The sequence below is a fragment of the Salmo trutta genome, chromosome 4 (genome assembly GCF_901001165.1).
Source record: "Salmo trutta chromosome 4, fSalTru1.1, whole genome shotgun sequence".
Classification (NCBI taxonomy): domain Eukaryota; kingdom Metazoa; phylum Chordata; class Actinopteri; order Salmoniformes; family Salmonidae; genus Salmo; species Salmo trutta.
In genome coordinates this window covers 64,547-91,826 of record NC_042960.1, presented here as the reverse complement: position 1 = coordinate 91,826, position 27,280 = coordinate 64,547, and the positions used below count along the sequence as shown (strand labels likewise).

Below are 27,280 nucleotides of genomic sequence, written 5' to 3'. Positions count from 1 at the left end.
AAAACAAAAGTATTTCTATGAAGATAAATATCTCTGTTCCAAGCTGTTGTCACCACTGTAGGCTGTTGAAACCAGTCATTGTGGACGATCATACATCAATGTTGACATATTCAAAGTCCTGCAGGGCCATGAAGTGGTCGTGGTCTCCCTCCAGACAGCCGTCCAGGTCTCTGCACCACATCAACTGACTGATGGTTAACACCACCTGGTGGACACAGAGGAACACTGCAGATGGACTCTTACAGACACCAGGTTAACAACACATGAGATCATACAATAAAAATTCATTCATTTCTTCAGAGGCAACCCAACTCCTCTCATTCTTTACTCTGGTAGTCAGCGATGGAGGTTAGTGTGTGTGTGTGTGTGTGTGTGTGTGTGTGTGTGTGTGTGTGTGTGTGTGTGTGTGTGTGTGTGTGTGTGTGTGTGTGTGTACCTGTGAGGGGTGTCCAGCCACCACCCACTCCTCTCGTTCTTTACTCTGGTAGTCAGCGATGGAGGTTAGTGTGTGTGTGTGTGTGTGTGTGTGTGTGTGTGTGTGTGTGTGTGTGTGTGTGTGTGTGTGTGTACCTGTGAGGGGTGTCCAGCCACCACCCACTCCTCTCGTTCTTTACTCTGGTAGTCAGCGATGGAGGTTAGTGTGTGTGTGTGTGTGTGTGTGTGTGTGTGTACCTGTGAGGGGTGTCCAGCCACCACCCACTCCTCTCGTTCTTTACTCTGGTAGTCAGCGATGGAGGCCTTGCTGAGGCGTCGGAGGGAAGAGAACATGGCCTCCTCTACTTTACCCAGCCAGTCCTCTACGTTACCACGCGCCTTCAGACCTTTAGCCAGGCCCACCTACACACACACATACACACAGGATAAACACACACACACACACAGAATAAACACACACACACACAGGATAAACACACACACACAGCATAAACACACACACACAGCATAAACACACACACACAGCATAAACACACACACAGGATAAACACACACAGCATAAACACACACACACAGCATAAACACACACACACAGCATAAACACACACACAGGATAAACACACACACCCAGCATAAACACACACACAGGATAAACACACACACACAGCATAAACACACACAGGGATAAACACACACACAGGATAAACACACAGGGATGGACACACACACACACACACACACACAGGGGGACACACAAACACACACCCACACACAAAGGGACACACAAACACACAGGGACACACACAAGGATGAACACACACACACACAGGGACACACACACACACAGGGACACACACACACACACACACAGGGACACACAAACACACAGGGACACACACACACACACAAGGATGAACACACACACACAGGGAAACACAAGCACACACACACAGACACACACACACAGACACACACACACACACACACACGGACACACACACACACACAGAGACACACAAACACACAGGGACACACACACACACACACACAGGGACACACAAACACACACAGGGACACACAAACACACACACAGGGACACACACACACACACACACAGGGACACACACACAGGGACACACACACACACACACAGGGACACACACAGACACACACACACACGCACACACACAGACACACAGGGACACACACACACAGGGACACACACACACACAGGGACACACACACACACACAGACACACACACACACACACACACACAGACACACAGGGACACACACACACAGGGACACACACACACAGGGACACACACACACACACACACAGGGACACACAAACACACAGGGACACACACAGGGACACACACAGGGACACACACACACACACACACACACACACAGGGACACACACACACAGGGACACACACACACACACACAGGGACACACACACACACATAGGGACACACACACACAGGGACACACACACACAGGGACACACACACACAGGGACACATACACACAGGGACACACACACACACACCAAATAATGGAAGTAACAACATTTCCGTTAAAAACTGTGTTACATCGATCTTGACATCTCAAGATCTCTCTCCAGTGACAGTGAAATAATCGACAGAGAGAAAAACCAGCAAGTCTCCTCTCTCTCTCTCTCAGGTGAGAAGAAAAGAAGAAGGAGAGAGGGAGAGAATCCTCTCAGGTGAGACCATGGCCAGTATATTACCTACCTTCTCTCCTTCAGGTGAGACCATGGCCAGTATATTACCTACCTTCTCTCCTTCAGGTGAGACCATGACCAGTATATTACCTACCTTCTCTCTCTCAGGTGAGACCATGGCCAGTATATTACCTACCTTCTCTCCTTCAGGTGAGACCATGGCCAGAATATTACCTACCTTCTCTCCTTCAGGTGAGACCATGACCAGTATATTACCTACCTTCTCTCTCTCAGGTGAGACCATGGCCAGAATATTACCTACCTTCTCTCCTTCAGGTGAGACCATGACCAGTATATTACCTACCTTCTCTCCTTCAGGTGAGACCATGACCAGTATATTACCTACCTTCTCTCCTTCAGGTGAGACCATGACCAATATATTACCTACCTTCTCTCTCTCAGGTGAGACCATGGCCAGTATATTACCTACCTTCTCTCCTTCAGGTGAGACCATGACCAGTATATTACCTACCTTCTCTCCTTCAGGTGAGACCATGACCAGTATATTACCTACCTTCTCTCCTTCAGGTGAGACCATGACCAGAATATTACCTACCTTCTCTCCTTCAGGTGAGACCATGACCAGTATATTACCTACCTTCTCTCTCTCAGGTGAGACCATGACCAGTATATTACCTACCTTCTCTCCTTCAGGTGAGACCATGACCAGAATATTACCTACCTTCTCTCCTTCAGGTGAGACCATGACCAGAATATTACCTACCTTCTCTCCTTCAGGTGAGACCATGACCAGTATATTACCTACCTCTCCTTCAGGTGAGACCATGACCAGTATATTACCTACCTTCTCTCCTTCAGGTGAGACCATGGCCAGAATATTACCTACCTTCTCTCCTTCAGGTGAGACCATGACCAGTATATTACCTACCTTCTCTCTCTCAGGTGAGACCATGGCCAGAATATTACCTACCTTCTCTCTCTCAGGTGAGACCATGGCCAGTATATTACCTACCTTCTCTCCTTCAGGTGAGACCATGACCAGTATATTACCTACCTTCTCTCCTTCAGGTGAGACCATGACCAGTATATTACCTACCTTCTCTCCTTCAGGTGAGACCATGACCAGAATATTACCTACCTTCTCTCCTTCAGGTGAGACCATGACCAGTATATTACCTACCTTCTCTCTCTCAGGTGAGACCATGACCAGTATATTACCTACCTTCTCTCCTTCAGGTGAGACCATGACCAGAATATTACCTACCTTCTCTCCTTCAGGTGAGACCATGGCCAGTATATTACCTACCTTCTCTCCTTCAGGTGAGACCATGACCAGTATATTACCTACCTTCTCTCTCTCAGGTGAGACCATGACCAGTATATTACCTACCTGCTCTCCTTCAGGTGAGACCATGACCAGTATATTACCTACCTTCTCTCTCTCTCTCTCTCTCTCAGGTGAGACCATGACCAGTATATTACCTACCTTCTCTCCTTCAGGTGAGACCATGACCAGTATATTACCTACCTTCTCTCCTTCAGGTGAGACCATGACCAGTATATTACCTACCTGCTCTCCTTCAGGTGAGACCATGACCAGTATATTACCTACCTTCTCTCTCTCAGGTGAGACCATGGCCAGTATATTACCTACCTTCTCTCCTTCAGGTGAGACCATCACCAGTATATTACCTACCTTCTGTCCTTCAGGTGAGACCATGACCAGTATATTACCTACCTTCTCTCCTTCAGGTGAGACCATGACCAGTATATTACCTACCTGCTCTCCTTCAGGTGAGACCATGACCAGTATATTACCTACCTTCTCTCTCTCAGGTGAGACCATGACCAGTATATTACCTACCTTCTCTCCTTCAGGTGAGACCATGACCAGAATATTACCTACCTTCTCTCCTTCAGGTGAGACCATGGCCAGTATATTACCTACCTTCTCTCCTTCAGGTGAGACCATGACCAGTATATTACCTACCTTCTCTCTCTCAGGTGAGACCATGACCAGTATATTACCTACCTGCTCTCCTTCAGGTGAGACCATGACCAGTATATTACCTACCTTCTCTCTCTCTCTCTCTCTCTCAGGTGAGACCATGACCAGTATATTACCTACCTTCTCTCCTTCAGGTGAGACCATGACCAGTATATTACCTACCTTCTCTCCTTCAGGTGAGACCATGACCAGTATATTACCTACCTGCTCTCCTTCAGGTGAGACCATGACCAGTATATTACCTACCTTCTCTCTCTCAGGTGAGACCATGGCCAGTATATTACCTACCTTCTCTCCTTCAGGTGAGACCATCACCAGTATATTACCTACCTTCTCTCTCTCAGGTGAGACCATGACCAGTATATTACCTACCTTCTCTCTCTCAGGTGAGACCATGACCAGTATATTACCTACCTCTCCTTCAGGTGAGACCATCACCAGTATATTACCTACCTTCTCTCCTTCAGGTGAGACCATGGCCAGAATGTCGTTGCTGTAGACCTTCTCCTGCTCTCCGTCTGCAGGCTGCGTTGTCATGGCGCCGGGGGGCGGAGGGGGCAGCAGGGCGAACTCCAGGCGGGCGATAGCATCAAAACACTTCCTGAGGTGGGGCTGAACGGCCTGGGGATTCCTGGTCTGAGCCAAGATCTCCAGGAGCTCATCGTTGGACAGGAAGTAGAACCTGGGAACGGTACCGAGAGACGGACCCATTGGTTCATGAAGTGTCTTCCAACATTTTACCACAGGGAACATCACAACACAGTGAGACATGACATCAGCAGATATAGATCCATTAACCAAGTGGTTAAGACGGTGACCACCAATCCTGGTCCTAGAGAGATACATGCAGACAGCAGAGTACCTGGGGAAGATGACTCTCTTGGACTCCAGGTAGGCCTCCAGACACTTCTGGATCTGGTCTAGCAGGGCGTTGTTGTTCTGGAAGATCTCCAGCAGACCTGTAGAGAGACAAAGTGAACAGGGGAGGGGTGTTGGTGTGTGTGATACCCCTCTCTCTCTCTCTCAGTGTGTGAGTGTGTGTGAGGTGAGAGAGAGAGTTAGTTACCTGGCTGTGTAGCAGCCCTCAGAGCATTGGGAAGCCTGTTGACCTTCCTCATAATCTCCTTCCAGGACTTGTCCACCTGGAGGAACATCTTGGCTTCAGCAGGAAGCTGCCTCTGGATGTCTGGAGCACTGAAGATACTCTCCAGGTAGAGCCAGTTACGCTGACACGTCAGCCACTCTTCCTACAGGAGAGAGAGAGAGAGAGAGAGAGAGGGAAGGAGGGATGGAGGTAGAGAGAGAGGTTATATTCTGGAGCACTGAAGATACTCTCCAGGTAGAGCCAGTTACGCTGACATGTCAGCCACTCTTCCTACAGGAGAGAGAGAGAGAAGTTATCATGTGGAGCACTGAAGATACTCTGCAGGTAGAGCCAGAGAGAGAGAGAGAAAGAAAGAAAGAAAAACAGAACAAAAGAACAAAATAAAGAGAGAGAGAGAGAAGTAGATCAGTGAGAGAAAGGGGGTTAGGATTAGAAGGGTAGAGGGGGAGGGGAAGAGAAGGAGGAGAGAATGACCTAGCATTTGATACATGACCATTTGGTGTATAAAACAGCATCATCACACAGTACCATCCTTTTGATTTGGTCTGCCACTAGTCTGTCACCTAGAGTTTAGCCAAAACAGTAAATGAATGTGATTGGTCTCGGTCTCACCAGTGTCTGGCTGAAGAGGTTTAGCTGCCTCTGCCACTCGTCTACTCTGGTCTTGATGGGGCCGACGTAGCGAGAGGACGCCACCGTGGCCATGTTGATGGTACTGTCATCCAGCAGCACCTGAATGTCATCAGTTCCTCCCAGGATGAACAGGTCTTTAGACTCCCGGTGGGAGAGAACCGGAAACTCCGTGGTCTTCCAGGAATCCTCAACCTACACAGTGGGGTTGAGTTTAGACAATAGCAATTACAGGAAGTAGAACTACAACATGGAATCTGTTCATGTTCTTCCTGGGTCTTTCCTACCTTTTTCAGGATGGTCTCCAGGGATGCCTCTCCTGAAGCCTGTCCTGACACCTGGAAGAGAAGAACCAGACTGGTCAAACACTTTACTGTACTGCTTCTGTTTGACCTGGTTTACCTGCTACAACGGAATGGCTACATACAACTACATCAACAAGTCTGTAGTTGGTACCTCCTGTATGTCCATGTCATAGCAGAGGGTGGGTGGTACCTCCTGTATGTCCATGTCATAGCAGAGGGTGGGTGTTACCTCCTGTATGTCCATGTCATAGCAGAGGGTGGGTGTTACCTCCTGTATGTCCATGTCATAGCAGAGGGTGGGTGTTACCTCCTGTATGTCCATGTCATAGCAGAGGGTGGGTGGTACCTCCTGTATGTCCATGTCATAGTAGAGGGTGGGTGTTACCTCCTGTATGTCCATGTCATAGCAGAGGGTGGGTGGTACCTCCTGTATGTCCATGTCATAGCAGAGGGTGGGTGGTACCTCCTGTATGTCCATGTCATAGTAGAGGGTGGGTGGTACCTCCTGTATGTCCATGTCATAGCAGAGGGTGAGTGTTACCTCCTGTATGTCCATGTCATAGCAGAGGGTGGGTGTTACCTCCTGTATGTCCATGTCATAGCAGAGGGTGGGTGGTACCTCCTGTATGTCCATGTCATAGCAGAGGGTGAGTGTTACCTCCTGTATGTCCATGTCATAGCAGAGGGTGGGTGGTACCTCCTGTATGTCCATGTCATAGCAGAGGGTGGGTGGTACCTCCTGTATGTCCATGTCATAGCAGAGGGTGGGTGGTACCTCCTGTATGTCCATGTCATAGCAGAGGGTGGGTGGTACCTCCTGTATGTCCATGTCATAGCAGAGGGTGGGTGGTACCTCCTGTATGTCCATGTCATAGCAGAGGGTGGGTGGTACCTCCTGTATGTCCATGTCATAGCAGAAGGTGAGTGTTACCTCCTGTATGTCCATGTCATAGCAGAGGGTGGGTGGTACCTCCTGTATGTCCATGTCATAGCAGAGGGTGTGGGTGTTACCTCCTGTATGTCCATGTCATAGCAGAGGGTGTGGGTGTTACCTCCTGTATGTCCATGTCATAGCAGAGGGTGTGGGTGTTACCTCCTGTATGTCCATGTCATAGCAGAGGGTGGGTGGTACCTCCTGTATGTCCATGTCATAGCAGAGGGTGGGTGGTACCTCCTGTATGTCCATGTCATAGCAGAGGGTGTGGGTGTTACCTCCTGTATGTCCATGTCATAGCAGAGGGTGGGTGTTACCTCCTGTATGTCCATGTCATAGCAGAGGGTGGGTGGTACCTCCTGTATGTCCATGTCATAGCAGAGGGTGGGTGGTACCTCCTGTATGTCCATGTCATAGCAGAGGGTGGGTGTTACCTCCTGTATGTCCATGTCATAGCAGAGGGTGGGTGGTACCTCCTGTATGTCCATGTCATAGCAGAGGGTGGGTGGTACCTCCTGTATGTCCTTGTCATAGCAGAGGGTGGGTGTTACCTCCTGTATGTCCATGTCATAGTAGAGGGTGGGTGTTACCTCCTGTATGTCCATGTCATAGCAGAGGGTGGGTGGTACCTCCTGTATGTCCATGTCATAGCAGAGGGTGGGTGGTACCTCCTGTATGTCCATGTCATAGCAGAGGGTGGGTGTTACCTCCTGTATGTCCATGTCATAGCAGAGGGTGGGTGGTACCTCGTGTATGTCCATGTCATAGCAGAGGGTGGGTGTTACCTCCTGTATGTCCATGTCATAGCAGAGGGTGGGTGGTACCTCCTGTATGTCCATGTCATAGCAGAGGGTGGGTGGTACCTCCTGTATGTCCATGTCATAGCAGAGGGTGGGTGGTACCTCCTGTATGTCCATGTCATAGCAGAGGGTGGGTGTTACCTCCTGTATGTCCATGTCATAGCAGAGGGTGAGTGTTACCTCCTATATGTCCATGTCATAGCAGAGGGTGGGTGGTACCTCCTGTATGTCCATGTCATAGCAGAGGGTGGGTGGTACCTCCTGTATGTCCATGTCATAGCAGAGGGTGGGTGGTACCTCCTGTATGTCCATGTCATAGCAGAGGGTGGGTGGTACCTCCTGTATGTCCATGTCATAGCAGAGGGTGGGTGGTACCTCCTGTATGTCCATGTCATAGCAGAGGGTGGGTGGTACCTCCTGTATGTCCATGTCATAGCAGAGGGTGGGTGTTACCTCCTGTATGTCCATGTCATAGCAGAGGGTGAGTGTTACCTCCTGTATGTCCATGTCATAGCAGAGGGTGGGTGGTACCTCCTGTATGTCCTTGTCATAGCAGAGGGTGGGTGTTACCTCCTGTATGTCCATGTCATAGTAGAGGGTGGGTGTTACCTCCTGTATGTCCATGTCATAGCAGAGGGTGGGTGGTACCTCCTGTATGTCCATGTCATAGCAGAGGGTGGGTGGTACCTCCTGTATGTCCATGTCATAGCAGAGGGTGGGTGTTACCTCCTGTATGTCCATGTCATAGCAGAGGGTGGGTGGTACCTCGTGTATGTCCATGTCATAGCAGAGGGTGGGTGGTACCTCCTGTATGTCCATGTCATAGCAGAGGGTGGGTGGTACCTCCTGTATGTCCATGTCATAGCAGAGGGTGGGTGGTACCTCCTGTATGTCCATGTCATAGCAGAGGGTGGGTGGTACCTCCTGTATGTCCATGTCATAGCAGAGGGTGGGTGTTACCTCCTGTATGTCCATGTCATAGCAGAGGGTGAGTGTTACCTCCTATATGTCCATGTCATAGCAGAGGGTGGGTGGTACCTCCTGTATGTCCATGTCATAGCAGAGGGTGGGTGGTACCTCCTGTATGTCCATGTCATAGCAGAGGGTGGGTGGTACCTCCTGTATGTCCATGTCATAGCAGAGGGTGGGTGGTACCTCCTGTATGTCTATGTCATAGCAGAGGGTGGGTGTTACCTCCTGTATGTCCATGTCATAGCAGAGGGTGAGTGTTACCTCCTGTATGTCCATGTCATAGCAGAGGGTGGGTGGTACCTCCTGTATGTCCATGTCATAGCAGAGGGTGAGTGTTACCTCCTGTATGTCCATGTCATAGCAGAGGGTGGGTGGTACCTCCTGTATGTCCATGTCATAGTAGAGGGTGTGGGTGGTACCTCCTGTATGTCCATGTCATAGCAGAGGGTGGGTGGTACCTCCTGTATGTCCATGTCATAGCAGAGGGTGAGTGTTACCTCCTGTATGTCCATGTCATAGCAGAGGGTGGGTGGTACCTCCTGTATGTCCATGTCATAGCAGAGGGTGGGTGGTACCTCCTGTATGTCCATGTCATAGCAGAGGGTGAGTGTTACCTCCTGTATCGCTTCGCTGTAGCTGAAGATGTTGAGTTCCTCTAGAGAGGCCAGAGTTTGAGGTTCCTCCAGGAGACTGGTCTCTATGATGGCCTCCAGGATCTCCCAGTGTCTGCCCTTCAGACACGGGTTACGCAGGTCTGTGATCACTGGGAGCTGGAGGGAGAAAACACACACACACGTTACACTCACACACACACACACACACACACACACACACTGAGTGTACAAAACGTTAGTACCCCCTTCTGCCCTCAGAACAGTCTCAATTCGTCAGGGCATGGACTCTACAAGGTGTTGAAAGCGTTCCACAGGGAAGCTGGCCCATGTTGACTCCAATGCTTCCCACAGTTGTATCACGGTGGCTGGATGTCCTTTGGGTGGTGGACCATTCTTGATACACACAGGAATGTTGAGTGTGAAAAACCCAGCAGCGTTGCAGTTCTTTACACACTCAAACCGGTGCACCTGGCACCTACTACCATACCCCATTCAAAGGCACTTAAATCTTTTGTCTTGCCCATTCACCCACTGAATGGAACACACAATCCATGAATCTATTGTCTCAAGGCTTAAAAACCCTTCTTTAACATGTCTCCTTCCCTTCATCTACACTGATTGAAGTGGATTTAACAAAGTGACATCAATAAGGGATCATAGCTTTCACCTGGATTCACCTGGTCAGTCTGTGTCATGGAAAGAGCAGGTGTTCCTAATGTTTTGTACACTCATGCATATACAGTATATTACAGACCGTAACAAAAAACACCTTCTGTCACACATCATATCAACATCAACTGGAGAGAATCATCCTACACACACACATCATACCTTCTCCCTCATGCCCTCAACGTGCTCTTTGAGTCGTGGAACCACACTGTTGGGTGGCAGGCCTTTCTCCAGCTGGTTCACACACTTGGCATACTTATTGACCTGGGCACTCAGAGTCTCTGGGTCCAACTCCTCAAACTTACACTGGGAGGGAGAGAGAGAAGGACAGGTGGAGTATACTACTGTTATTACATATTCTGAGAAGACAGGTGGAGTGTACTGCTGTTATTACATATTCTGAGAAGACAGGTGGAGTATACTACTGTTATTACATATTCTGAGAAGACAGGTGGAGTGTACTACTGTTATTACATATTCTGAGAAGACAGGTGGAGTGTACTACTGTTATTACATATTCTGAGAAGACAGGTGAAGTGTACTACTGTTATTACATATTCTGAGAAGACAGGTGGAGTGTACTACTGTTATTACATATTCTGAGAAGACAGGTGGAGTATACTACTGTTATTACATATTCTGAGAAGACAGGTGGAGTGTACTACTGTTATTACATATTATTAGAAGACAGGTGGAGTGTACTACTGTTATTACATATTCTGAGAAGACAGGTGGAGTGTACTACTGTTATTACATATTCTGAGAAGACAGGTGGAGTATACTACTGTTATTACATATTCTGAGAAGACAGGTGGAGTATACTACTGTTATTACATACACTGGGAAGACAGGTGGAGTATACTACTGTTATTACATACACTGAGAAGACAGGTGGAGTGTACTACTGTTACTACATACACTGAGAAGACAGGTGGAGTGTATTACTGTTATTACATACACTGAGAAGACAGGTGGAGTGTACTACTGTTACTACATACACTGGGAAGACAGGTGGAGTGTACTACTGTTACTACATACACTGAGAAGACAGGTGGAGTGTACTACTGTTACTACATACACTGGGAAGATAGATGGAGTATACTACTGTTATTACATACACTGAGAAGACAGGTGGAGTATACTACTGTTACTACGTACACTGAGAAGACAGGTGGAGTGTACTACTGTTACTACATACACTGAGAAGACAGGTGGAGTGTACTACTGTTACTACATACACTGGGAAGACAGGTGGAGTGTACTACTGTTACTACATACACTGGGAAGACAGGTGGAGTGTACTACTGTTACTACATACACTGAGAAGACAGGTGGAGTGTACTACTGTTACTACATACACTGAGAAGACAGGTGGAGTGTACTACTGTTACTACATACACTGAGAAGACAGGTGGAGTATACTACTGTTACTACATACACTGAGAAGACAGGTGGAGTGTACTACTGTTACTACATACACTGAGAAGACAGGTGGAGTGTACTACTGTTACTACATACACTGAGAAGACAGGTGGAGTGTACTACTGTTACTACATACACTGAGAAGACAGGTGGAGTGTACTACTGTTACTACATACACTGAGAAGACAGGTGGAGTATACTACTGTTACTACATACACTGGGAAGACAGGTGGAGTATACTACTGTTGCTACATACACTGAGAAGACAGGTGGAGTATACTACTGTTACTACATACACTGAGAAGACAGGTGGAGTGTACTACTGTTACTACATACACTGAGAAGACAGGTGGAGTGTACTACTGCTACTACATACACTGGGAAGACAGGTGGAGTATACTACTGTTGCTACATACACTGAGAAGACAGGTGGAGTATACTACTGTTACTACATACACTGAGAAGACAGGTGGAGTGTACTACTGTTACTACATACACTGAGAAGACAGGTGGAGTGTACTACTGTTACTACATACACTGAGAAGACAGGTGGAGTGTACTACTGCTACTACATACACTGGGAAGACAGGTGGAGTATACTACTGTTGCTACATACACTGAGAAGACAGGTGGAGTATACTACTGTTACTACATACACTGGGAAGACAGGTGGAGTGTACTACTGTTACTACATACACTGAGAAGACAGGTGGAGTGTACTACTGTTACTACATATACTGAGAAGACAGGTGGAGTGTACTACTGCTACTACATACACTGGGAAGACAGGTGGAGTATACTACTGTTGCTACATACACTGGGAAGACAGGTGGAGTGTACTACTGTTACTACATACACTGAGAAGACAGGTGGAGTATACTACTGTTACTACATACACTGGGAAGACAGGTGGAGTGTACTACTGTTACTACATACACTGAGAAGACAGGTGGAGTGTACTACTGTTACTACATACACTGAGAAGACAGGTGGAGTGTACTACTGCTACCACCTACACTGGGAAAACAGGTGGAGTATACTACTGTTGCTACATACACTGGGAAGAGAGGTGGAGTATACTACTGTTGCTCCATACACTGAGAAGGAAGATACACAGGCAGTTAGAATATGTTGCTGTAGCCTCATTTTGGGACAAAATGGTATTAACTTTTGCAGTGTGGTCAGAATGCAAAGGGTGAGACTGAGACAGCGGAAGAATAGAGGAACAATCCCCTTTGTAAAGTGTCAGAAGTGTATGGTAGGGAACACAGTGTCTTGTGTGTGATATCTAACCCCTGCATGGTTCCATACTGTACCTCCATCCAGCCGGCCTGCAGGGCATCCCACTCCTCCAGAGAGTCCCACAGCAGCTGTTTCAGTTTCACCTCCGCACTCAGCTCCTCTAACGCCTCGTACTTAGTCACTTCCACCTACAGAGGTCAGGGGTTAGAGGTCAGAGAGGGGTCACTCAGCTCCTCTAACGCCTCTTACTTAGTCACCTCCACCTACAGAGGCAAGGGGTTAAAGGTCAGAAAGGGGTCACTCATCTCCACTAACGCCTCATACCTAGTCTCCTCCACCTACAGAGGTCAGGGGTTAAAGGTCAGAGAAGGTTCACTCATCTCCACTAACGCCTCATACCTGGTCACCTCCACCTACAGAGGTCAGGGGTTAGAGGTCAGAGAGGGATGACTCTTCTTGAGGGTAGTGGACAAGACGGGTGAAAGGGGTCAATGAGGATAGAGAATATAGGCATCCTTTGAAAGAGACACCTAATCTGAATTGCCTCAATTAATGCACATCCAGGTGTGAAAAAGTGCCAAAGGGAAAATACTTAAACGCACAGCAGTAACAACAATAAGTTACTCTACATTTAACTATACTGTTTCTCTCAAGGAACAATGGTGAAAAGTGGTGTTTTGCTGCCCTCTGGTGGTCAGAAGACATACTGTATCCTATTACTCTGCATCTCATCTATGTATTGTACTGTATTGTAGAATATTGTATTGTATAGTATCATATAGTATCGTACTGTATAGTAGAATATTGTATTGTATAGTATTGTATAGTATGGTATTGCATGGTATGGTATTGTATTGTATAGTAGTACCTTGAAGTTCTTCTGGAAAGACTTGTACTGGAAGGCCTGGGTCTGCAGCTCGTCTATGGAGACCTGGACCTCCTCCAGCAGCAGACGGACCTTGGGACGCTCAGCGTTGATGTCCATGATCTGATTGTTCTGGGGAGCAGAGATTAACACATACACACAGTTATATATGGATCAAGGATGGGCAACTGTTTTGCTCGCAGCAAAATTTCACCTAGAGCCTCAAAAAGGCTAGGGCCGGCTCTGCCTGCACGTGTGGGTATGGATGTGGGTATGCAGACCCGCGAGCCACAGCGGCCATTCATTACAAGCTCAGATCAAAGTTGCCCCTTCCTGATCTGGATCAAACCCATACACATCTCTATTTACCTTACCCTGGCAGACTAAATAGTCTTTTCAGGTCAGTTGATTTAGAGCACAACGACCTGGGGAAGAGGAACCCAGTTGTAAATGACTGTCATATCCAGAGACTAATGTTTACATTCTTAGCTTTTCCCACGGTTATTTATAAAGCCTATCTGGGGACAAACACTGAACCTTAGCGTGATGGTGAAGCTAGTGTGATACAAAGCATCTGAACGTTGACCTTTGACCTCTAGTTACCTGAGCCTGCTGTTTGACCCTCTTGACCTCCTTGTTGAGGTCGGTGATGTCCCGTTGGAGGTGGATACAGAACTTGTCCACGTTGGCGTCCTTCTCTCCCACGGCCTTGTCGATGGCGTTGCGTACGGCGGTGACTGAGGGTTTCAGGGTGGCGTAGACTGCAAAGTCCTCAGGAGGGCTGGGCACGGAGTAGGAGTCTATCAGCTTGTACATCTGGCACACGGTCTCTGTCTGCTCGTCCAACCACTCCATCTGACACACAAATACACAGACCATGAAAGAACTGTCAGCGTTTCCCCCAGATGTTTTCCTAGGCGGGCCATGATGGCTGCAAACAGAAATTCGACTAAGTCCTTTCCCAGAAACATGCAAGAAAGACTTTGACCTGACAACATGAAACCAACACCACTGACCCCCTGGGTCATCTTTCCCAGTAGTTTGGTAATGAGTAATGTAACAATGACTACAGTGTGATACAAAGTGGAGAAGCACTCTGGAGCCGGGTCAGCGGCCACTCTGGGGCCGAGGGTCAGCGGCAACTCTGGAGCCGGGTCAGCGGCCACTCTGGGGCCGGGTCAGCGGCCACTCTGGGGCCGGGTCAGCGGCAACTCTGGGGCCGGGGGTCAGCGGCAACTCTGGGGCCGGGGGTCAGCGGCAACTCTGGGGCCGGGGGTCAGCGGCCACTCTGGGGCCGGGTCAGCGGCCACTCTGGGGCCGGGTCAGCGGCCACTCTGGGGCCGGGTCAGCGGCCACTCTGGGGCCGGGTCAGCGGCTACTCTGGGACTGCGTTCGCTACTCTGGGACTGCGTCCTCTACTCTGGGGCTGCGTCCTCTACTCTGGGACTGCGTCCTCTACTCTGGGGCTGCGTCCTCTACTCTGGGGCTGCGTCCGCTACTCTCGGGCTGCGTCCGATACTCTGGGACTGCGTCCGCTACTCTGGGGCTGCGTCCGCTACTCTGGGACTGCGTCCGCTACTCTCGGGCTGCGTCCGCTACTCTGGGACTGCGTCCGCTACTCTGGGACTGCGTCCTCTACTCTGGGGCTGCGTCCGCTACTCTGGGACTGCGTCCGCTACTCTGGGACTGCGTCCGCTAATCTCGGGCTGCGTCCTCTACTCTCGGACTGCGTCCGCTACTCTGGGGCTGCGTCCTCTACTCTGGGACTGCGTCCGCTACTCTCGGACTGCGTCCGCTACTCTCGGACTGCGTCCGCTACTCTCGGGCTGCGTCAGCTACTCTGGGACTGCGTCCGCTGCTCTCGGACTGCGTCCGCTACTCTGGGACTAGGTCCGCTACTCTGGGACTGCATACGCTACTCTGGGACTGCGTCCGCTACTCTGGGGCTGCGTCCGCTACTCTCGGGCTGCGTCCTCTACTCTGGGACTGCGTCCTCTACTCTGGGACTGCGTCCGCTACTCTCGGACTGCGTCCGATACTCTGGGACTGCGTCCGCTACTCTGGGACTGCGTCCGCTACTCTGGGACTGCGTCCGCTACTCTCGGACCGCGTCCGCTACTCTGGGGCTGCGTCCGCTACTCTCGGGCTGCGTCCTCTACTCTGGGACTGCGTCCTCTACTCTGGGACTGCGTCCGCTACTCTCGGACTGCGTCCGCTACTCTCGGACTGCGTCCGCTACTCTGGGACTGCGTCCGCTACTCTGGGACTGCGTCCGCTACTCTCGGACTGCGTCCGCTACTCTGGGACTGGGTCCGCTACTCTGGGACTGCGTCCGCTACTCTCGGACTGCGTCCGCTACTCTGGGGCTGCGTCCGCTACTCTCGGGCTGCGTCCTCTACTCTGGGACTGCGTCCGCTACTCTCGGACTGCGTCCGCTACTCTGGGTCTGCGTCCGCTACTCTCGGGCTGCGTCCTCTACTCTGGGACTGCGTCCGCTACTCTGGGACTGCGTCCTCTACTCTCGGGCTGCGTCCTCTACTCTGGGGCTGCGTCAGCTACTCTGGGACTGCGTCCGCTACTCTGGGACTGCGTCCGCTACTCTGGGGCTGCGTCCACTACTCTGGGGCTGCGTCCTCTACTCTGGGACTGCGTCCTCTACTCTGGGGCTGCGTCCGCTACTCTCGGGCTGCGTCCGCTACTCTGGGACTGCGTCCGCTACTCTGGGACTGCGTCCGCTACTCTCGGACTGCGTCCGCTACTCTCGGACTGCGTCCGCTACTCTGGGACTGCGTCCGCTACTCTGGGACTGCGTCCGCTACTCTCGGACTGCGTCCGCTACTCTGGGACTGGGTCCGCTACTCTGGGACTGCGTCCGCTACTCTCGGACTGCGTCCGCTACTCTGGGGCTGCGTCCGCTACTCTCGGGCTGCGTCCTCTACTCTGGGACTGCGTCCGCTACTCTCGGACTGCGTCCGCTACTCTGGGGCTGCGTCCGCTACTCTCGGGCTGCGTCCTCTACTCTGGGACTGCGTCCGCTACTCTGGGACTGCGTCCTCTACTCTCGGGCTGCGTCCTCTACTCTGTGGCTGCGTCCGCTACTCTGGGACTGCGTCCTCTACTCTGGGGCTGCGTCCACTACTCTGGGACTGCGTCCACTACTCTGGGACTGCGTCCTCTACTCTGGGACTGCGTCCTCTACTCTGGGACTGCGTCCTCTACTCTGGGACTGCGTCCTCTACTCTGGGGCTGCGTCCTCTACTCTGGGACTGCGTCCGCTACTCTGGGACTGCGTCCTCTACTCTGGGGCTGCGTCCTCTACTCTGGGGCTGCGTCCTCTACTCTGGGACTGCGTCCTCTACTCTGGGACTGCGTCCTCTACTCTGGGACTGCGTCCTCTACTCTGGGGCTGCGTCCTCTACTCTGGGGCTGCGTCCTCTACTCTGGGACTGCGTCCGCTACTCTGGGACTGCGTCCGCTACTCTGGGGCTGCGTCCGCTACTCTGGGACTGCGTCCGCTACTCTCGGACTGCGTCCGCTACTCTCGGACTGCGTCCGCTACTCTGGGGCTGCGTCCTCTACTCTGGGACTGCGCCCGCTACTCTCAGACTGCGTCCGCTACTCTGGGGCTGCGTCCTCTACTCTGGGGCTGCGTCCGCTACTCTCGGGCTGCGTCCTCTACTCTGGGGCTGCGTCCTCTACTCTGGGGCTGCGTCCTCTACTCTGGGGCTGCGTCCTCTACTCTGGGACTGCGTCCGCTACTCTGGGGCTGCGTCCGCTACTCTGGGGCTGCGTCCTCTACTCTGGGACTGCGTCCTCTACTCTGGGACTGCGTCCGCTACTCTGGGGCTGCGTCCGCTACTCTGGGACTGCGTCCGCTACTCTGGGACTGCGTCCGCTACTCTCAGACTGCATCCGCTACTCTCGGACTGCGTCCGCTACTCTGGGGCTGCGTCCTCTACTCTGGGACTGCGCCCGCTACTCTCAGACTGCGTCCGCTACTCTGGGGCTGCGTCCTCTACTCTGGGGCTGCGTCCGCTACTCTCGGGCTGCGTCCTCTACTCTGGGGCTGCGTCCTCTACTCTGGGGCTGCGTCCTCTACTCTGGGGCTGCGTCCTCTACTCTGGGGCTGCGTCCTCTACTCTCGGGCTGCGTCCTCTACTCTCGGGCTGCGTCCTCTACTCTCGGACTGCGTCCTCTTCTCTGGGACTGCGTCCGCTACTCTGGGACTGCGTCCGCTACTCTGGGACTGCGTCCTCTACTCTGGGACTGCGTCCTCTACTCTGGGACTGCGTCCTCTACTCTGGGACTGCGTCCTCTACTCTGGGACTGCGTCCGCTACTCTGGGGCTGCGTCCGCTACTCTGGGACTGCGTCCTCTACTCTGGGACTGCGTCCTCTACTCTGGGACTGCGTCCGCTACTCTGGGGCTGCGTCCGCTACTCTGGGACTGCGTCCTCTACTCTGGGACTGCGTCCTCTACTCTGCGTCCGCTACTCTGGGACTGCGTCCTCTACTCTGCGTCCGCTATTCTGGGACTGCGTCCGCTACTCTGGGGCTGCGTCCGCTACTCTGGGGCTGCGTCCGCTACTCTGGGACTGCGTCCGCTACTCTGGGACTGCGTCCGCTACTCTGGGACTGCGTCCTCTACTCTGGGACTGCGTCCTCTACTCTGCGTCCGCTACTCTGGGACTGCGTCCTCTACTCTGCGTCCGCTACTCTGGGACTGCGTCCGCTACTCTGGGGCTGCGTCCGCTACTCTGGGACTGCGTCCTCTACTCTGGGGCTGCGTCCGCTACTCTGGGACTGCGTCCTCTACTCTGGGACTGCGTCCTCTACTCTGGGACTGCGTCCGCTACTCTGGGACTGCGTCCTCTACTCTGGGACTGCGTCCTCTACTCTGGGACTGCGTCCTCTACTCTGGGACTGCGTCCGCTACTCTGGGGCTGCGTCCTCTACTCTGGGGCTGCGTCCGCTACTCTGGGACTGCGTCCTCTACTCTGGGGCTGCGTCCGCTACTCTCGGACTGCGTCCGCTACTCTCGGGCTGCGTCCACTACTCTCGGGCTGCGTCCGCTACTCTGGGACTGCGTCCGCTACTCTCGGACTGAGTCAACTACTCTGGGGCTGTGTCAGTCTCTTGAATGAAGAAGATGATGGCTCTGTGTGACCATCAACCTTAACCTAATTCTCCTAACCTACTACGTTCATTTTCCTGACCCTGCTGCATAAGTTCTCCTTACCTGCCACGAAAAAGTCCATTAATACAAAAGCTGTATCCCTTCTAGACAAAACCGTCTCTTACCCGCTCCTGTATCTCCTCTAGGAAGGTGAGGGAGTTGACAAACTCTGTAGTTGCAGAGGGGATGAACTCCAGTTTGAACTGGGCATCCTGAGCCTCAGCGATGATGGCGTCGATCTTTCTCTTGGCCAGCAGGGGGAGCATGTCATTGATGGCCTGGAGGGGAGGGTGGGGGGGGGGGGGCAGCACAGGCATTAATGTTGGTCAGTGGATGGACGGCCCAATCCCAAATCCACCGCTTGACCCTATGCCCTATGGACTTGTGGAGAACCGAGAGGATTTGACATGTGTAAGCAATTTGGTAATAGCTCAAATTTGCCCTCTGATAGGCTAAGTGGAAGTTTATATTTATACATATTGCTAATACCAATTAAAAAGTTTCAGATCTCCACAGTGCAAAGGCCCAGGGTCTAGGGGGTGATTTAACACTGGGTAATTGTGTGATCCTCTCCTCCTACCTCCAGACAGCGTAGTGGTGAGGGGATGAGCTTCCCTTTGAGCAGAGTGGTGTCTACCAGCAGCAGGCCCAGGTGTCTCTTCTGTTTGATGGCCAGGGCCTCTTTATGTTCGCCGTGGTACTTCTCCAGACTCTCAGTGAAGAACGCCACTCCTACAGGGAACAGGACAGGGTACAGAGTCACATGATGACTCTCTAGACAGTTTAAAAAAGAGAGATGGGGAGTATTGATTTGCCACTGTGAAATATACAGAAAACATCTAAAGGACCTCATTGGATCTAAAGGTCAGAATGAACTGAGACAAAATGGATATACGGCTGTGGTATTTGTGTTGAATGTAGAAACTCAAAGCTATATACTGAAAAGGAGTGCCTTGGCTAATGCATTTTTCTCTGTTCCCTAGTAAGTTCATTTAATTGATGATGTTGGTGATGATGATGAAGAGTGTTGCTACGGTACCGTGATCTTGATCTCTGAGTGCGTCCAGGTCCAGACTCTCATTCTCTCTGTAGAAGACGCGGAAGCTCTCAAAGGTGCGCGCGTACACGCTGGCCGAGTCAAACGCAAACTGGAGCGATTGCTGAGAGGGAGCGAGAGGAGGAGGAAGAGGGAGACGAGGAGAGACAACAAAACAAACTTCTTAATGAAGCAGTGAGTTAGACGAACAGTCAGGGAATCAGGGCAAAGAGGCAAGATAACAAAACATTGGACCGTGATGGCCATTTAACTGCCACAACAGATTTAAAGAGCTTTGGCATTAGCAATCATAATAGACACCAAGTTGACACCAAAATGTCCAAGACAATTACAATCCACTTAGCTAATTCAAATGACCTTTAAAGGGACACAGAATGCTGACCTTGATGTCCAGGATGATGTTCAGGAGGTGTTTATCATCCTCTAACATGGCCTCCAGACCAGGGCCGTCACCACACGTCTTCTCCTCCACCTGAATGGTAGTGGAATACAACCATGTTATGATAGGATAGTATCTCTAACTGGATTACATCTCCTCCACCTGAATGGTAGTGGAATACAACCATGTTATGATAGGATAGTATCTCTAACTGGATTACATCTCCTCCACTTGAATGGTAGTGGAATACAACCATGTTATGATAGGATAGTATCTCTAACTGGATTACATCTCCTCTACCTGAATGGTAGTGGAATACAACCATGTAATGATAGGATAGTATCTCTAACTGGATTACATCTCCTCCACCTGAATGGTAGTGGAATACAACCATGTTACAATAGGATAGTATCTCTAACTGGATTACATCTCCTCTACCTGAATGGTAGTGGAATACAACCATGTTATGATAGGATAGTATCTCTAACTGGATTACATCTCCTCCACCTGAATGGTAGTGGAATACAACCATGTTACAATAGGATAGTATCTCTAACTGGATTACATCTCCTCCACCTGAATGGTAGTGGAATACAACCATGTTACGATAGGATAGTATCACTAACTGGATTACATCTCCTCTACCTGAATGGTAGTGGAATACAACCATGTTATGATAGGATAGTATCTCTAACTGGATTACATCTCCTCTACCTGAATGGTAGTGGAATACAACCATGTTACGATAGGATGGTATCTCTAACTGGATTACATCTCCTCCACCTGAATGGTAGTGGAATACAACCATGTTACGATAGGATAGTATCACTAACTGGATTACATCTCCTCTACCTGAATGGTAGTGGAATACAACCATGTTACAATAGGATGGTATCTCTAACTGGATTACATCTCCTCCACCTGAATGGTAGTGGAATACAACCATGTTACGATAGGATAGTATCTCTAACTGGATTACATCTCCTCCACCTGAATGGTAGTGGAATACAACCATGTTATGATAGGATAGTATCTCTAACTGGATTACATCTCCTCCACCTGAATGGTAGTGGAATACAACCATGTTATGATAGGATAGTATCTCTAACTGGATTACATCTCCTCCTCTACCTGAATGGTAGTGGAATACAACCATGTTATGATAGGATAGTATCTCTAACTGGATTACATCTCCTCCACCTGAATGGTAGTGGAATACAACCATGTTATGATAGGATAGTATCTCTAACTGGATTACATCTCCTCCTCTACCTGAATGGTAGTGGAATACAACCATGTTATGATAGGATAGTATCTCTAACTGGATTACATCTCCTCCACCTGAATGGTAGTGGAATACAACCATGTTACAATAGGATAGTATCTCTAACTGGATTACATCTCCTCCACCTGAATGGTAGTGGAATACAACCATGTTACGATAGGATAGTATCTCTAACTGGATTACATCTCCTCCACCTGAATGGTAGTGGAATACAACCATGTTATGATAGGATAGTATCTCTAACTGGATTACATCTCCTCCACCTGAATGGTAGTGGAATACAACCATGTTATGATAGGATAGTATCTCTAACTGGATTACATCTCCTCCTCTACCTGAATGGTAGTGGAATACAACCATGTTATGATAGGATAGTATCTCTAACTGGATTACATCTCCTCCACCTGAATGGTAGTGGAATACAACCATGTTATGATAGGATAGTATCTCTAACTGGACAACAGCCATCTGTGTCTGGAACATTAATCTGTGTCTGGAAAACTACAACTAAACTAAATAACACCCTTGGCTTTGGTGAACTAACAGCTGCACTTGACTTGTTCCTACTAGCACGGACTTTGCTGATAGCTACTTTGAGGAAAAATGTACTCACTATAACAGGTGTAGTTGTCTCACCTAGCTATCTGCTAAAAAAAACAGTTTTTTATCCCAGTCAGTGGTAGTGTTTCACACCTTGCTGTTGATCATGGGCTGAGTGAAGGCATCAAAGTAGGAGTCAGTCACCAGCACAACTAATGATAACACTGTCTCCTGGAACCTAGAGATGATCTCTGACACACACTCCTGTTAGGGGAATACACACACACACACACAGACACGCACACAGGCACACACACAGACACACACACACAGACACACACACAGACACACACACACACACGCACAGACACACACACGCACAGACACACACACAGACACACGCATAAAGAGAGTGCAAGAGAGATACATTGTTACAAACAAAAAAAGTTACAAATTCAGAGCCATATTGATATGTTGCAGAACGATGACATCGTCAGTGAGCTGAAAGGTGAGAGGTCAGGGGTTACAGACCTGGAAGACGTCTACGGAGGGTTCGTAGGTCAGAGCGTGGGTCTCCAGCATCAGCTCCGACACAAACATGGGTAGAAGATGAACAGCCTCCACCGTGGGCTCTGTAGCCTGAGGTACACAAACACCACACACACACACACACACACAGGGGTTAATACACAGTTAAAGGGGAAGGGATTGTCACAACAAAAGGAACCCACTATTCCGTTTAGTAAACTTGTTAGAAGGATGCAGGCAGAAAGCTGACTGTATTCCCCATTCTACAAGACAGACGATAACACACACAATACATCTCCCTCTGTAGCTTTAAACTCTCCTAAACAGGCCTCTGGTTTTAGAAAGCCTAGCGGTCCACTGGAGAATCTCCATTGAGACGAGTTGGTTGAAAACGTCACGAAAATGATGCTTGCCCATCGATGGGGCTGCCATGTGTAGAATCGTAGGCGGCTCGTTCCAGCCTGTTTTATCTTGTTATTGATGCCATGTCGTTTTGACTCATAGCTAATCAACAACTGTCACAATGTATTTGAGAGACAAAAAGTGGTCATTGTTTAAATGTATTTATGTTGTCAATAAACACGAAGCCAACCCTGTCTGTTTTGCTCCATAGTTGTGTGGGTTTTGTTGCTAAACAACCAAACTGTCTATGTTTTTTAGTCAACGCAGGCTACATCCATGTCTGAGAATCTGGCCCTGAGGCCTTTTTCAAACCTCTCCTCAGCGACCTTCATGTAGCAGCTCTGAACTACCTCACCTGATTCACCTGGTCAACAGTTTGATGATTAGTTGACCGGTTGAATCAGGTGGTCTAGTTCTGGAATAGATCCAATCCATGGAACGGCTGGGGGTCCCAGAGGAGAGGAAACAGTCGGTCTTGCTGTACCTTCTTGTCGGAGTCCTCCGTGTCGCCACCTCCGTCTCCAGCTGCAGCAGCGACAGCAGCAGCGCTAGCAGCATCGGTGTCGGCCCAGCTGTGGATGACAGCGTGTGTTGGGGTGTGTTGAGTCTGATCCTGCAGGACGGCCAGTAGTTTGGCCACAGAGTTCACAGCCAGGATGTGCATGGTGTTCACCATCAGGTAGTCAGCCAACCGGATGAAACTAGAACAAGACAGAGTAGGAAGGGGCTTCCTTCATGACACCTCGACAGGTAAAACACTCCAGCTCAAAGTACTGGTAGAAATGGAACGTGTGTGTAGTGGATAGGAGGCCTTCAATAATGTAACATGCCAGAGAAACAGCTTTATGTGGAAATTAGACTGGGAAATAATGAAACACTATACAGGAGTGTGTAGCAAGATAGTGTGAGTGTGTGTGTGGTACCCACCAGGTGAGGCGTCTACAGTGGTACCTCTTGTTGGCCTGTTCTGTGTAACTCATCTTCTCTGGAGCCTCTTCAAACAGCAGCTCAATCTCTGGTGACTGCTTACTGTCTGTCCCATCTGGAGTACACACACTTCAGACTCACTCCACTGTCTGTCCCCTCTGGAGTACACACACTTCAGACTCACTCCACTGTCTGTCCCCTCTGGAGTACACACACTTCAGACTCACTCCACTGTCTGTCCCCTCTGGAGTACACACACTTCAGACTCACTCCACTGTCTGTCCCCTCTGGAGTACACACACTTCAGACTCACTCCACTGTCTGTCCCCTCTGGAGTACACACACTTCAGACTCACTCCACTGTCTGTCCCCTCTGGAGTACACACACTTCAGACTCACTCCACTGTCTGTCCCCTCTGGAGTACACACACTTCAGACTCACTCCACTGTCTGTCCCCTCTGGAGTACACACACTTCAGACTCACTCCACTGTCTGTCCCATCTGGAGTACACACACTTCAGACTCACTCCACTGTCTGTCCCCTCTGGAGTACACACACTTCAGACTCACTCCACTGTCTGTCCCCTCTGGAGTACACACACTTCAGACTCACTCCACTGTCTGTCCCCTCTGGAGTACACACACTTCAGACTCACTCCACTGTCTGTCCCCTCTGGAGAACACACACTTCAGACTCACTGCACTGTCTGTCCCCTCTGGAGTACACACACTTCAGACTCACTCCACTGAAACTCTAAAAAGAGGTGTGTGTGTGTGTACCTGTGTTGTAGTTATAATCAGGTGTGTGTGTGTGTACCTGTGTTGTAGTTATAGTCAGGTGTGTGTGTACCTGTGTTGTAGTTATAGTCAGGTGTGTGTGTGTGTACCTGTGTTGTAGTTATAGTCAGGTGTGTGTGTACCTGTGTTGTAGTTATAGTCAGGTGTGTGTGTGTACCTGTGTTGTAGTTATAGTCAGGTGTGTGTGTACCTGTGTTGTAGTTATAGTCAGGTGTGTGTGTGTACCTGTGTTGTAGTTATAGTCAGGTGTGTGTGTGTGTACCTGTGTTGTAGTTATAGTCAGGTGTGTGTGTACCTGTGTTATAGTTATAGTCAGGTGTGTGTGTACCTGTGTTGTAGTTATAGTCAGGTGTGTGTGTACCTGTGTTGTAGTTATAGTCAGGTGTGTATCCTGCCTCCAACATGGCCGTGTGACAGGCGCTCCTGGCCACCTCCTTTACCAGCTCCCTGAACTCTTCCAGACGAGAAGATACCTGCACACACACACACACACACACACACACACACACACACACACACACACACACACACACACACACACACACACACACACACACACACACACACACACACACACACACACACACACACACACACACACACACACACACACACGTTTCCATGTAAAGGGACAGAGACACAGGTAACAGTATTCCTTCCATCCCTCTCCTTGCCCCATCCTGGGCTGGAACCAGGCCCCCTCAGAACTGTCACCCACACAGCATCGCTACACAAATGCTGAGGCCCTTGCAGCGTAAGGGAAACGTTTACTTCAAGGTCTCAGCGCGGGTGACGGCACCGATTCAACACGACTAGCATGCACCGCTAACATGCTAGCCATTTCACATCAGATACACATGAACAATGAAAGGAGAGCTGCACACTGAGCTCAGATGTAATAACCTAACATCCAACGTTTGGACAGACAAGATGTCTTTATCAGGGTATAATGACAAACACTGCTGGGTGACTAGTTTATAGAGAATACATCATGTAAAGGGACAGACACACAGAGAATGCATAATGTAAAGGGACAGACACACAGAGAATGCATAATGTAAAGGGACAGACACACAGAGAATACATCATGTAAAGGGACAGACACACAGAGAATATGACATGTAAAGGGACAGACACACAGAGAATACATAATGTAAAGGGACAGACACACAGAAAATACATCATGTAAAGGGACAGACAGACAGAGAATACATCATGTAAAGGGACAGATACACAGAAAATATGACATGTAAAGGAACAGACATACAGAGAATACATAATGTAAAGGAACAGAAACACAGATAATATGTAATGTAAAGGAACAGACACACAGAGAATATGTCATGTAAAGGGACAGACACACAGAGAATATGTAATGTAAAGGAACAGACACACAGAGAATACATAATGTAAAGGGACAGACACACAGAGAATATGTAATGTAAAGGAACAGACACACAGAGAATATGTAATGTAAAGGAACAGAAACACAGAGAATATGTAATGTAAAGGAACAGACACACAGAGAATACATAATGTAAAGGGACAGACACACAGAGAATATGTAATGTAAAGGAACAGAAACACAGAGAATATGTAATGTAAAGGGACAGACACACAGAGAATACATAATGTAAAGGGACAGACACACAGATAATATGTAATGTAAAGGAACAGACACACAGAGAATATGGAATGTAAAGGGACAGACACACAGAGAATATGTCATGTAAAGGGACAGACACACAGAGAATATGGAATGTAAAGGAACAGTCACACAGAGAATATGTTATGTAAAGGAACAGACACACAGAGAATATGGAATGTAAAGGAACAGACACACAGAGAATATGTAATGTAAAGGAACACACAGAGAATATGTAATGTAAAGGGACAGACACACAGAGAATATGGAATGTAAAGGGACAGACACACAGAGAATATGTTATGTAAAGGAACAGACACACAGAGAATATGTAATGTAAAGGAACAGACACACAGAGAATATGGAATGTAAAGGAACAGACACACAGAGAATATGTAATGTAAAGGAACAGACACACAGAGAATATGGAATGTAAAGGGACAGACACACAGAGAATACATAATGTAAAGGGACAGACACACAGAGAATGTAAAGGGACAGACACACAGAGAATACATCATGTAAAGGGACAGACACACAGAGAATATGTAATGTAAAGGGACAGACACACAGAGAATATGTAATATAAAGGGACAGACACACAGAGAATATGTCATGTAAAGGGACAGACACACAGAGAATATGTCATATAAAGGAACAGTCACACAGAGAATATGTAATGTAAAGGGACAGACACGTCATGTAAAGGGACAGACACGTCATGTAAAGGGACACACACGTCATGTAAAGGGAAAGACACGTCATGTAAAGGGACAGATACACAGAGACACACACGTCATGTACAGGGACACACACGTCATGTACAGGG

At 49.3% G+C, this 27,280-nt stretch overlaps 1 protein-coding gene across 1 annotated transcript in view; it reads right to left on the bottom strand.

Moving 5' to 3' along the window:
- Positions 1-27,280, bottom strand: part of LOC115191569 (dynein heavy chain 6, axonemal-like) — a 123,999-nt gene that overhangs the window by 92,767 nt on the left and 3,952 nt on the right. The window contains 21 exon segments of the mRNA XM_029749361.1: positions 95-205; positions 673-837; positions 4,610-4,838; positions 5,019-5,115; positions 5,223-5,403; positions 5,874-6,086; positions 6,179-6,229; positions 9,517-9,672; positions 10,348-10,491; positions 12,924-13,037; positions 13,718-13,846; positions 14,318-14,569; positions 19,015-19,167; positions 19,470-19,621; positions 19,929-20,049; positions 20,329-20,418; positions 22,304-22,414; positions 22,682-22,789; positions 23,565-23,781; positions 24,008-24,122; positions 25,168-25,279. Coding sequence (XP_029605221.1) covers positions 95-205; positions 673-837; positions 4,610-4,838; positions 5,019-5,115; positions 5,223-5,403; positions 5,874-6,086; positions 6,179-6,229; positions 9,517-9,672; positions 10,348-10,491; positions 12,924-13,037; positions 13,718-13,846; positions 14,318-14,569; positions 19,015-19,167; positions 19,470-19,621; positions 19,929-20,049; positions 20,329-20,418; positions 22,304-22,414; positions 22,682-22,789; positions 23,565-23,781; positions 24,008-24,122; positions 25,168-25,279 — 3,021 coding nt within the window.